This window comes from Dermacentor albipictus, chromosome 5, assembly GCF_038994185.2.
Source record: "Dermacentor albipictus isolate Rhodes 1998 colony chromosome 5, USDA_Dalb.pri_finalv2, whole genome shotgun sequence".
Taxonomy (NCBI): Eukaryota; Metazoa; Arthropoda; class Arachnida; order Ixodida; family Ixodidae; genus Dermacentor; species Dermacentor albipictus.
In genome coordinates this window covers 165,186,859-165,199,843 of record NC_091825.1, presented here as the reverse complement: position 1 = coordinate 165,199,843, position 12,985 = coordinate 165,186,859, and the positions used below count along the sequence as shown (strand labels likewise).

General features: G+C 44.3%; 1 protein-coding gene across 1 annotated transcript in view; it reads right to left on the bottom strand.

Moving 5' to 3' along the window:
• LOC135917569 (uncharacterized) overlaps positions 1 to 12,985 on the bottom strand; it is a 131,700-nt gene that overhangs the window by 78,994 nt on the left and 39,721 nt on the right. Inside the window, exon 2 of the mRNA XM_065451123.2 lies at positions 11,392 to 11,599. Within this exon, the coding sequence (XP_065307195.1) occupies positions 11,392 to 11,599 (208 nt within the window). The remainder of the gene's footprint in view (positions 1 to 11,391; positions 11,600 to 12,985) is intronic.

The window sequence follows — 12,985 nt, the reverse complement described above, 5'->3', positions numbered from 1 at the left end:
GCACACATGAGCGCAAGCTCTACTAAACGTTTGCTTTTGATGACAAAGGTATTAAACACACTGGTCAACTTGGCAAAGGTAAAAATCCGTGCGTGCGTGGCAGAAACAGCCACGTGCGACAAAAAAAAAATATGAAAAAGCCATGTTATGTAGAATAAACGTGCGTGAAAAACGAGAACTATCGGTCAAATCTATTGAAAAAGCGAAAGATTTGTCCGATAAGTGATACTACCCAACGGGAAATACTCTTTTGAGAACAACTTTTTCTCACTAAGGGCAACAGATAACTTGGTTACGCAATTGTTTCGTTTGTGATCAATAAATATTGCTTCTGGAACTCCTCTGGTGTTGCGGTATAGAGCAGAAAGAACGATTGTTTCATCACAAAGACCAGAACACAAAAGGACTTATGGAAGCATTATTTATTGAACACGAAGAAATATTCGTAAGCAAGATTTATGTGACCCTTGGTGGGAAAGAGTTGCTACAGTACTTCTCGTTACTATCGCTTACAGGAGAAACCTTTCAGTTTTCATGTTTTTGTTAGTTCTTGACGCACATGTTTATTCTACAGGACGTATTTGGGTCCTTTTTTGTTGTGCCGGGCTGTGTATGCTGCGCATCCATGGCTTTTTCTTTGTGAGGTTGGCCAGTGTGTTTAAAATCTTCGTCTTCATGAATAAACTTCTACTTGAGTCAGCGTTCATGTGTGTTCCTACCTTAATTCATCCTTCTCGTCTCTGTTTGGGTGTTTGTGAAATATAAATGTACAGGGTGGTCCGTTATGAAAGGGAACACGCGAGCGCGTGGCCTGTGCTCTGCGGAGGCTGCTTAGAGCGCCAGCAACAGGCAGCAAAGGGAATCACTTCCGCTTGTAGCGCCATCTACTGGCGGCAAGCGGCTGTGGACTGCTTCCCACGCCAGGTGGATGCGCAACACGCGGGGCCTGCAACGCAGCGTCTGCCGCTAGCACACCGCACTAGGTATGCTAGCACACTGGAAACGTGGAAGGACCCAACATATGCCCGCTAGTCAATAGACACTCCCAGCGTATTTTAATGCGTAAGCATTCTTCGGCGAGTGCCGCAGCATGATCTGTCCGCCACGCGAAAAGTGTAATGCCTTGTATCTGCACGAAAATGCGTAATTTGCGAAGTTACGACATTTAATCATTGTAATGGTGTAAATGTAGATGACTGTAGCTTTATCAGCAATGACGAATAGTTGAAAAGAAGATTGATTAGAGAATAACAATACACATACATAGGGTCCACAAAAAATCCATGGGGAAGCCTACAGTAGGGGTGGGCCAAAGTGATATTTGGGTGTAGGCAAACAAAAATTTGGGAGTGGGTCAACTTAAATTTAGGGGTGGACCAACTTGAACTTTGGGGGTGGGCCAATTGAACTTTGTTAGTGGGCCAAGTTGAAATTTGAGGATGGTCCAACTTTAAATTTATTAGTGGGTCAAGTGGCAATGTGAGGGTGGGCCAACTTGAAATTTGGGGGTGGGCCAACTGAACTTTGAGGATGGTCCAACTTTAAACTTAGTAGTGGGTCAAGTGGCAATGTGATGGTGGGCCAACTTGAAATTTGGGGGTGGGCCAACTTAAAATTTGCTAGTGGGCCAAGTTGAAATTTGAGTGTGGGCCAAGTTGAAATTTGGGGGTGGGCCAACTTGAAATTTTAGGGAGGCCAACTTGAAATTTGGGGTTGGGCCCACATGAATTTCTCGGTGAGCCGGCTTAAAATTTTGGGGCTGGGCCAGCTTGAGATTTCGGGGGTGGGCCAACTTGAAATTTTGGGGTAGGCCAACTTGAAATTTTTGGGGTGGACCAACTTGAAATTTTTGGGGTGGACCAACTTAAAATTTTGGGAGTGAACCAACTTGAAATTTTGGGGGTGGACCAACTTAAAATTTTGGTAGTGAATCAACTTGAAATTTTGGGGGAGGACAAATTTGAAGTTTGGAGAAATTTGGAGGTGGGCCAACTTGAAATTTGACCATGGGCCAACTGAAATTTGGTAGTGGGCCGAGTTAAAATTTGGGGGTGGCCGGAGTTAAATTTGGGGGTAGGCTTATGCACACTTTGACAACTCCAGTAGAGTTTCTGCATGCATTTTTGCAGTACGGAGCCCTGGCCGCCCCCTCCCGCCATAGCATGAATAAACGTCATCTGAATCGGTGCGGTTTAGAAAAGTGCACTCAAGTGAAACGTAAGCTTAGGTAAATAAGCAGTTATCTTATTTATTGTTCAGGCTTAGCCATTTTTGGTAATGACGACGTTTGCTTAATTAATTAACCTTAGTTAAAATTGTGACGATGACGTTTATGCATGTAATTTATAATTAAGATTGCCTAATTAGGTCAAACTAATTTCAAGGTGCCCTTGATTCTGTATTAGGCTCCGTTGGTCTAACCTTAGTAACTTTTGATTACTCCAATAATTGAACATAAAATGATTTTAATTAGCCTCAGTATACCTAATTACCCTCTATTAATCGCCGTTACACTTAAATAAAATTATCGTAACTAATTTCATGTCTTTATTAACCTTACTTACACTTATACCTCTCAGTATTCACTATATATAGTTAAGGTAATAAATCTCATTAGACATGCATAGTTATAAGACCTTCTCATATACACCTCCGTAGGACCTCATGTATATCTATGCATGCAGTGCATCGTGTCACGCGGTACAAACAGAAAAACTGGGCGGACGGACGGATGGACAAAGTTCTGAGGGAAGAAGCCCTAGAATGCTTACGCATTAATGTAGGTACGCCAGGAGTACCTAATAACTACCGGGCGTATATTGACCTTTCCCCCTTTCCAGTGCACTTGCGTATCCAACGCAGTTTGATAGCAGCAGGCGTTGCTCTGCAGGCCCCGCTCCTCGCGCAACAGTCATACGAGGAGGGGGGGGGGGGGGTTCAAGCTAATTCTAGAAGGCGCTTGTTTATTGGCCATGCCTAGTTATTCTGGCCACCAACAGATGACGCCACAGGCAGACGTGCTTCTCCTTGCTGCCACTTGTTAGCGCTCTAAGCAGCTTCCGCAGAGCGCGGGCCACGCGCTCGCGTGTTCCCTTTCAAAAAGGACCACCCTGTACACCGAATTGGCGAAGTGTCCATAGAATTGATACATGAAGTTATTTGCGCTGTTTATTTCAGGAAGAACGCTATAGCGTCTTATCTTCTCTTTGTTTTTGACACTGAGTACATTTTTCTAGTTCAATTTCAAGGAGTCCCCTGAGGAAGCCAATAAGAGTGATGGTAACTTCCTTTGTGTGTAAGATTTATGAATTTCATCCATTCAAGGCATGACATGGCACATGCCTGATTGTAGGTTGCAAGCATTCGTAGTAAGATCTACTTTTCGGTTCTCATGACGCTTCTTTGTACTGCGCTGCATTCTCCAGGCACATGAACCTTTTTATGCTCTAAGTGCATGTGTTCTTTTTCTATATGTTGGAGCGAAAATTCTAAACTTAAATATGCATATATATCATTTTCCTTGTAATCTTTTTCAACATGGGTGCGCTGTAGCTCCCTCTGTGTTTCAGTTCCTGCTTTGTCCCAATTTTTATGCAACCTTTATGTATTTTTTGCAGCAAAATTCTGGTGCTATTTTAATAACATTTTATCTGCGAAATTGAGGTAATTGCTGTTTCGTATATGATTTATTTGCGTTTTTCACTGTCTCAGCAATCGGGCTGTTGAGTCATTGGAACCTTTTCTCATACTGTAAGACTATTTCTGGGGTGCTTGATACTGAAAGTGCAGGTGACCATTTATTTGGCTGTTTGGAATTGTGTTAGCCATGTGTTACTACCAATTTTCTGTGCTAAATAATTATTTTTTCTCTTATCGTTCAAGGTATTAGCCTTTCCTTATCTCGTTATTGACTGAGGTAGCACTTAGTTGCTGGGTATAGGAAAAAAAGCCCCAAAAAGTGTTTTAATTAGCTTTGTGCAAGTTCAGAAATATTACCTGGAAATGAGCTCACTAAATTGAGGAAATGCCACTAACGAACTCCTCTGTACCCCAAATTAACATAATCAAATGGTGTACTGTTTGTTCTTGACTTGTGCCAGGGAGATAAGCTGCTTTCATTAAACAAAAGCTTTACAAGTTTATTTCTGAAGAAAGCAATCCTGGCTTGTCCGAAACACGATTCAGGTGTTCATCATGCCCCACAACTTTCTAAATGATGGCTCGTCAAATAATAGCTAAGTTGAGTGATGTTATTTTATAAAATAATTGGGCAACATGAAAATATATATATCTCGAAGACAAAGCTCAGGCAAGTCTACTTTGGTACTTCATTAAATTTTAATAACGGTGAAAGACGTGTGCTAAAGGTTGTATATATTTACGTGAAGTCATTTCTTTCAAGTTGGTTATTTTGCCTTCTCACAGTCAGCCGTAGCTCTTCCTGTGATGTGTTAGGGCGCGCAACATTTTAATGTAACATATCAGATGTCTTTTGTGTATTCACATGCAAGCAGCTCCAAGTGTTCATGTGTTCAAAGTTGGTTGTTACAAGAGTAAGCTTAAAGGGGTTGGGACACCAAATTTTGAGGCTATAAAAAGCATGTTGTAGGCTGCTTCGGTATGCAAGGACACCCCGAACGAGGTATCGGACGCTGCAAACATTTCAAAATAATTTTAATTCAGCTCCAAAAAGTCATTAAAAACTCCTTCTCGTAGTCGAGACCCATCGCTAGCGCGGCAGCTACTACGTCACAGAGGAGGAACAAAAATATTGACGTCATAGCACACCAGCACAAAAACGTGACGTATGATGAGTAGCGATGAAATGCCGATTACGGAGCCTGCTGAGCCGAGCGACCGAGCATAGCCTCCACTATGACCGAGCTACAGGCATATAGAAATCCTTTCTTAATGCAAAGAAGGGGTAAGGCGTGCAGACACGGACACAGGAGGAGAGAAGTGGACAACACGAACGCCGCACGGCGGCCCGCGAACGGCAAACTGCGTGCGGCGAGTTGCCGTGCCGACGGGCCTTTGCACGTTTGAGTGTAAAACAGTAGCCGGCCGACTCCGAAAGGGACCAGGATATGCGGCGTTCGTGTTGTCCGCTTCTCTCCTCGCATAGTCGCATAGTTCGGCAGCTCGGAGCGGTCTGTCCTTCGCTTGGCCTTTCTCAGTGTGAAGGCCCGTCCACGTTACCGGCACGGAAACTCGCCGCACGCCGTTTGCCGTTCGGGGGCCCCCGCGTGCGACGGCGGTTTTGCTTGCGAACGGCGAGATTTCCTAGCCGTAGAGAGCACGGGCCCGGGACCCATTTGTGCGGCAGCCGTACGGCGAAGCGGCCAATCAGCGTCCGAGGGGTGGTCACTCTGTGCACCGACGGCAGCTTCACCGCCTCTGATCGTTCGGCGCCGCCGATATCGTGGCTAGGCCTTTTCCGGTTCACTTCGAAGCTAACGCTAACGGCGCTTCGGAATGAATCACCAACTCTCACAAGCCGCAATATTTTCTTACCGTTGTTGTCGCTCTTCGCAATAATTATAATAATCGCGACATGCACTTCGAATCGCCAGTTGACCTCTGCTGGCAGAGCACGCGTATGCGCGAGCAGACGACGCAGCATAGTTTTACGTCACTATTTTTTGTGGCCCACGTGACCAAGCCATGTTGCGTTTCCTCCTCTGTGACGTCATAGCATCCCCCGGAGCCCAGAAACCGAAACCGAAATCGCTCGGTATAATAATGCGATTATTAAATTATTTATCTGATATATATGAATCCCACTGTGTGTATCGTGCTCCCTGAAGCATGACGCAACGTTTGAATCAACAAACGCATGAACGAAAATTTTGATGTCTCCACCCCTTTAAGCCCTGCCTTTTCAGTCGCTTTGCCTTCTAGTCATAAACTTAAGTCGAAAGTGAAGAGCACAATGATCGTTTTGATTGGATTCATATGTATAGGTTTTTTCAGATGTATTTACTCTGCTAGAGTGCTGTAGGTACCAGCCTGTGTCTCCAGGTTCGCTGTAGTGGTGCCTTAAGTACTGTAATAATGTTTCACGTGCACACATCTTTAGTGTAAATAAAGGTACTTCAAGTTCATCAGTCTCTCCTTTGATTTTGTTTGTGTTTGGGCAAGTTATGAGCAGGCACCGGGGCATGCAAGTGTGAACAGCGAAGCAATTTCAATATATGAATAAAAATACACTAGCCCAACGAAACGTCAATCATATTTCAATGGCGACTTCTGAAATTTCAATGGCATCTCAACTGTGCCACAATATGCTTTTCAATGCTGTGGCAATATTAACTCAACAACAAGTCAACAGAACTACCACAACGTTAATTCACCGCAGAATCAATGGCGACTCAACAACCATTCAACAAAACGAACACAACGGGCCGTCTAACAATTATTAACAATTATTCAACATTGAGGTACCCAATGGTGTTTCAATTCGATTTCAGTGGCCAATATTCAGAAGTGCTCAACACTCAACCCAACAATTCTCCAACATACTCTCAATAATTCCTCAATAAAAAACTCAACATTGACCAACAATATTTCAATGCCTTCTCAACATTTTTTTTTGTACGGGATCACGCCTATTAGTTTCGTGTAAGGCGGACGCTCGAATGCCTGAAAATGCTGAAATCCTCTCAGGTAATAGAAAATATTGTACTACAAGCCAATATCTGCCCCGGTAAAATGTTAATGCGGGTACACGGTAGCATAGCCTCGTTAAGGGGACGTAAGGCAGCTGTTCCACGCAGCATTTATTGCTCCAAGAAAAATATTACACGTGAGTAATATGGAGAAGAAAATAATGCGATGTTGACAATTTATTTGTGAGAGTAATTGTTCCTATTCTTGTCACACCGACGAAGGCCGAACCTGGCTGAACTGAAGTGATAGGACCGGTAGAGAAAACATTGGTTTGCAAATCGCAATTACCTTCATCTTCTCTAGATGGCGCGCTTTTAAAATGCTTGCGCTATAGGATGGGTCTGAATTTCATCCCGTGCCTCCATGATTCAGTTCACTACATAACTAAGCGAAGGTGTGTCCAAGGCATGTAAGAGTAGACAGGCACCTGTAGTCAATCGGAGCGACGTCTCGAAGGTCTGAGACTTCCTTCGGCTGTATGATCTTCCCTGTCACGGACATATTCTATATTCTATTTCATCATCATCATGAGCCTGGTTACGCCCACTGCAGAACAAAGGCCTCTCCAATATTTCTCCAACAACCCCGGTCATGTACTAATTGTGGCCATGCCGTCCCTGCAAACTTCTTAATCTCATCCGCCCACCTAACTTTCTACCGTCCCCAGCTGCGCTTCCCTTCCCTTGGAATCCAGTCCGTAACCCTTAATGACCATCGGTTATCTTCCGTCCTCATTACATGTCCTGCCCATGCCCATTTCTTTTTCTTGATTTCAACTAAGATGTCGTTAACTCGCGTTTGTTCCCTCACCCAATCTGCTCTTTTCTTATCCCTTAACGTTACACCTATCATTCTTCTTTCCATAGCTCGTTGCGTCGTCCTCAATTTGAGTAGAACCCTTTTCGTAAGCCTCCAGGTCTCTGCCCCGTAGGTGAGTACTGGTAAGACACTGCTTTTAAACACTTTTCTCTTGAGGGATAATGGCAACCTGCTGTTCATAATCTGAGAATGCCTGCCAAACGCACCCCAGCCCATCCTTATTCTTCTGATTATTTCTGTCTCATGATCCGGATCCGCAGCCACTACCTGCCCTAAGTAGATGTATTCCCTTACGACTTCCAGTGCCTCGCTGCCTATTGTAAACTGCTGTTCTGTTCCGAGGCTGTTAAACATTACTTTAGTTTTCTGCAGATTAATTTTTAGACCCACTCTTCTGCTTTGCCTCTCCAGGTCAGTGAGCATGCATTGCAGTTGGTCCCCTGAGTTACTAAGCAAGGCAATATCGTCAGCGAATCGCAAGTGACTAAGGTATTCTCCATTAACTTTTATCCCCATTTCTTCCTAATCCAGGTCTCTGAATACCTCCTGTAAACACGCTGTGAATAGCATTGGAGAGATCGTATGTCCCTGCCTGACGCCTTTCTTTATTGGGATTTTGTTGCTTTCTTTATGGAGGACTACGGTACTGTATACGAGTACTGTATAAATCTCTATGGAACTCCTCAGCCACTTGTACTATCTCATCCATATTAGTAATGATATTCCCGGTTCTGTCTCTTAACGCATACATCTGATTCTTGCCAATTGCTAGTTTCTTCTTCACTGTTTTTAGTCTTCCTCCGTTCCTCAGAGCATGTTCAATTCTATCCGTATTATACTTCCTTATGTCAGCTGCTTACACTTGTTGATTAACTTCGAAAGTTCTGCCAGTTCTATTCTAGCTGTAGGGTTAGAGGCTTTCATACATTGGCGTTTCTTGATCAGATCTTTCGTGTCCTGCGATGGTTTACTGGTATCCTGCCTAACGGAGTTACCACCGACTTCCATTGCACATTCCTTAATGATGTCCACAAGATCGTCGTTCATTGCTTCAACACTAAGGTCCTCTTCCTGAGTTAAAGCCGAATACCTGTTCTGTAGCTTGATCTGGATTTCCTCTATTTTCCCTCTTACCGCTAACTCATCGATCGGCTTCTTATGTACCAGTTTCTTCCGTTCCCTTCTCAGGTCTAGGCTAATTCGGGTTCTTATCATCCTGTGGTCACTGCAGCGCACCTTGCCGAGCACGTCCACATCTTGTATGATGCCAGGGTTAGCACAGAGTATGAGGTCTATTTCATTTCTAGTCTCGCCTTTCGCATCCCTCCACGTCCACTTTCGGCTATCCCGCTTGCGGAAGAAGGTATTCATTATCTTCACATTATTCTGTTCCGCGAACGTTGCCTGGTTCATATTCCAATGGCGGCCCGTCCGGAGCCAGTGATTCTTAGCACCCTCTGCACCCTCTTAGCACCCTCTGCCCGCTGCAGAGGGTGCTAAGAATCACTGGCTCCGGACGGAGGGTGCTAAGGGAGGGAGGGAGGGAGGGTGCTTAGCGGAGGGTGCTAAGTCCTCTGCAGCGTCGCAGGTCTGACCGCCGCCGTGGTCAGTTGCTTCGCAGCTGCTGGGGACTGAGGGCCCGGGCTTGATTGTGTTGTTCATATAGGAGGTTGTGGCCAAGTACTGCAGCAGGGTGGCCAGTCCTGCTCTGGTGAGGGAGTGCGTTACCGGTTCTGGTCACCGGGATCAGGCCACTCTCCAGGCCTGTTTATGCAATTTTATCAACACGCAGATTTTTTTTTTGAATCCGGTGGAAAATTGCCGGCACCGCGATTCGAACCACGGATCTCTTGCACGCGAAGCGGGTGTTCTACCTCTACGCCACCGTTGCATCCCTATTTATGTACATTCTATTTATGTGCTATTTATGTACTATTATGTAGTATTTATGTAGATTCTATTTATGTACATATAAAATCAATGTCATTTTACACCTAGTGACACCACCTTTCCTGTGATCGGTAGTCTGTGGACGTCGTGGCCAAATCACATCCTCTAATGTCATCCAATCAACAACTTTCCTAGATTTCGCCATGCAGTTCACCATGGGGCGTTTCTGTCTGACTTGTCGACGAGGCGCGCTTGGTTTCGATATCGTCTGGATGGAGCATTGAAATTTGTTAAATATGTTGAGTTAGGTGCTGTTTTCAAGAATTTTAACAACGAGGGTGTGCGCGTTAAAATGTGACGGCCTCCAAAATTTCCATATAGACGACTACGCTAAAGGTTCCAATAAAATATATTTACTGCATTTTTATTATTTACTTTTGTGATGCTCACGTATTGTATAGGCAAATTATGTCCACCCATCTTATAAACTCATCGGCGATAAACGTCACGATCACTATGCTCACAGCCTTTCTTTAAAAATAATATGCATAGTCCACAAAACACACCTTACATAATAATGGATTACGGTGTTTATTGCTAGGTAGAAGCACTGTGATACCTTCCCTTGTATTTTTGGGTTCCTCAAACACTTAATATGTATTAGACGCAAGGGCGCAACGAAAACTATCAACTTCGTAGACGTCATAATGTGCCTAAGATGTGGTTGTCTACCTACAGAGCTGTATCAAACGCCTATTGACCTGTAGTCTGGTTCTGTTTCTACATATCAAATTCGTCGAGTGAACCGTATTCGCCTATGGTCAGGCGAATACGCAAATACTGAACGGGATCCAAAATTCTGAATGCATTTGGAGCGGCAGTTTGATACACCGCTGAACCATAGTCCAGATGTGACCGTATGACGCTTCTGTACTGGTTCATTAAGCAACCCCTGTGACTGCCCCATGTCTTGTGCGCCAGAATTTGAAGAATGTTCGTTGTTTTCAAACATTTCGCTCTCAGATACTTTAGATGTGAAATGAATTTCAGTTTAAAGTCAAGTATGACACAAAGAAATTTGTGCTGCCTGTTTAAAGCGCTGATCACTAAGCTGGATACCAAGCTCTAGGACGAGGCCCACAGCAGCTTTTCTGCGGATTCCGTTTGAAGCCGTTCTGATTTGCCATGCTGAGACTTAGTTCAGCTCAAACTGGACTGCGATGGGACACGATCTAAATCCAATCTGTACATCATCGACATATGTTCAATAAAATATCCTTTGTGGAACACACGTACGTAAAGAAGTTCATTTTAACAATAAAAAGGGTGAATAACGCTACACGTGCAGTCAATGATATTATTATTAGTGCAAGGTCAAATGCTTCTGCATTCTAAATGCATACCAGCATTTAGACGGCGCTACAGCCACGGCATAAGCTGTCTTTATAGGCAATAGTCAGCCGTACGCTCACATGTAAACAAGTAGTGCACATGATTTGCAGACGACAGGACGCGCCGTCTGCATAACGCGTGGTTCAGCTAAAGTCAAGTGAGGCGGCGATTCCACTCTACCCCGCGGCCAATAGCGGCGTTTCATTTTAAGCGACCCCACTACACGTCATAGAGGGGTTGCGCCGCGGGCAGCACTTGGCGGTGCCACTGACGCGATGAACTAAAATTGACAAATAATTCGATGGCAGTTACGTTGGTTTAAATTAACGTTTGGAGATGTACATTCACGGAACAAGACATTTAGGCAATTGCGTTCGACCTTCCAATAAAGGACATGTGCCATGAATTTGGAAAAACACGGGGGGTAACCAACAAAATGAAGTGAATGGCTTGCTTTGGTTTTTGTATTCTTTGCTGACGTAATTATGGTAAATTTCGTAGACTTTCTTTGTTTTAAAGAAAGAGGTATTCGGAGTAGAAAGACAGAACACTACAACCACAAACAAAAAATAAGCAACACACACACGCACTGCACCATTGCAGCACAACGGGGATACAAACCACTGGTAAGGCTGCCCTTGCTGAGCAATCCAATGCCACCGGCGAAAAACGTCCCGCACATGGCGAATACCAGCTCGAGACTGTTTGGGCCATGGAATGCGACCACGTCGCCTGCGCGCAGCCCGAGCCTACGCAGACCGGCAGCCACTCGTCGGCTGGCGTCGAGCAGTTCTCCGAATGTGCACGATGTGTCCAACTGGGCGTCCACCTACGAGCCGTGCACACAAACAGGAAAAAAAATGCGTTTGCAATTTACATTGTGCACCAAAAGAGGGCAGTAAATGCATTCATAGTAACATTCTCGCCTTTCATGAGGGTGTATTGCGACTCTTATATATGCCTGGCTTTCTCGCATTTCTGTCACCATTTTGTCTTTCTCCATATCAATTAAAATGTTTGCTCTATTGCGTTACTTTATTTGTTGCGGGTTCTAACTTTTTTTTCTCGAGGCGGGCTTCGTTACGGCATAGCGAAAATAAGTATAAAATAACTTATAAATATCAATGCAGTCGTTCGCAATATGCTGGTTGGGATACTTTTTACAGTATTTGTTTTTATTTATCTTAATAATCACAGTTTTTCTCTGTATTAGGGACTCAGAGCGCGACACTCTAATTTATCCGTTTTTACGCTTTCCTTTCTTCTTTGCCTCACCCACTTTATGAATAGAACATTGTACGTCTCTGGGCCAAAATATCGCACAGAGCGATGACAAAGCCACATTACTCGCCCTCGCAAGAGAAGTGACGCTGTTATCGCATTCCTATAACACGTTGTAGTTTTGATCGCAGACCCGCTGCTATTTTTGTATAAAGGTTCTTATGTTAATGGGGAGTTGCTGTCCAAAACGCTCAATTGCTGTTCTCCCAAAACTTTGGTGAAGCCATGCAGCTAGGCATGGCTTCACCATGTAAAGAGTGATGTAAAGAGGACACATAACAGCGTGTCCAACAAACCAGGGCGAGACAGTGTGCTCGACAAAGGTACAAGCCTGAAACGTGGCAAATAATTCGTTTCAGTGTCACATACTACAAAGCTACACATGTGCTATGTGCTCTAAGAAACAGCGCAGTGGGCGACTCAATGGATTTCCCCCAGCCGGATTACCCGCCACGGTAGCACAGTGGAAATTACATTCCTCTGCTGAACTAGAGGTCATGAGTTCAACCCCGGCCGCGGCGTCATCACTTTCGATAGGCGTGGTATGGAAAAGTGCTCGTGTATGTAGATTTACGTACGCCTTAGAAACCCGCAGGGCGGTGAAAATTATTCAGGTGTCCGGCACTACACCATGCCTAATAATCTGGTCGTGGTTTTGACACCTTAAATTCGAGATCTTTAATTTTTTTTCTACCAACAAGATTCTGTTAAGCCTCGCCTTAATGTGAATACAGGCGCGTACACCACATTATTTGTTTTTGTCGCGCTTTGATCTACTTTTCGAATTACCTGCGGCAGGTAGAACAATTTCAATTTCTAAGCTAGATTATCCGATTAGGCAGGCAGTATTTGCAGTGAGTGGCAATGTATACTTCACCAACACTGTTTACTTTGCCAACTGTCAAAATTTTAGTAAATGCTTTTTAAATAATTA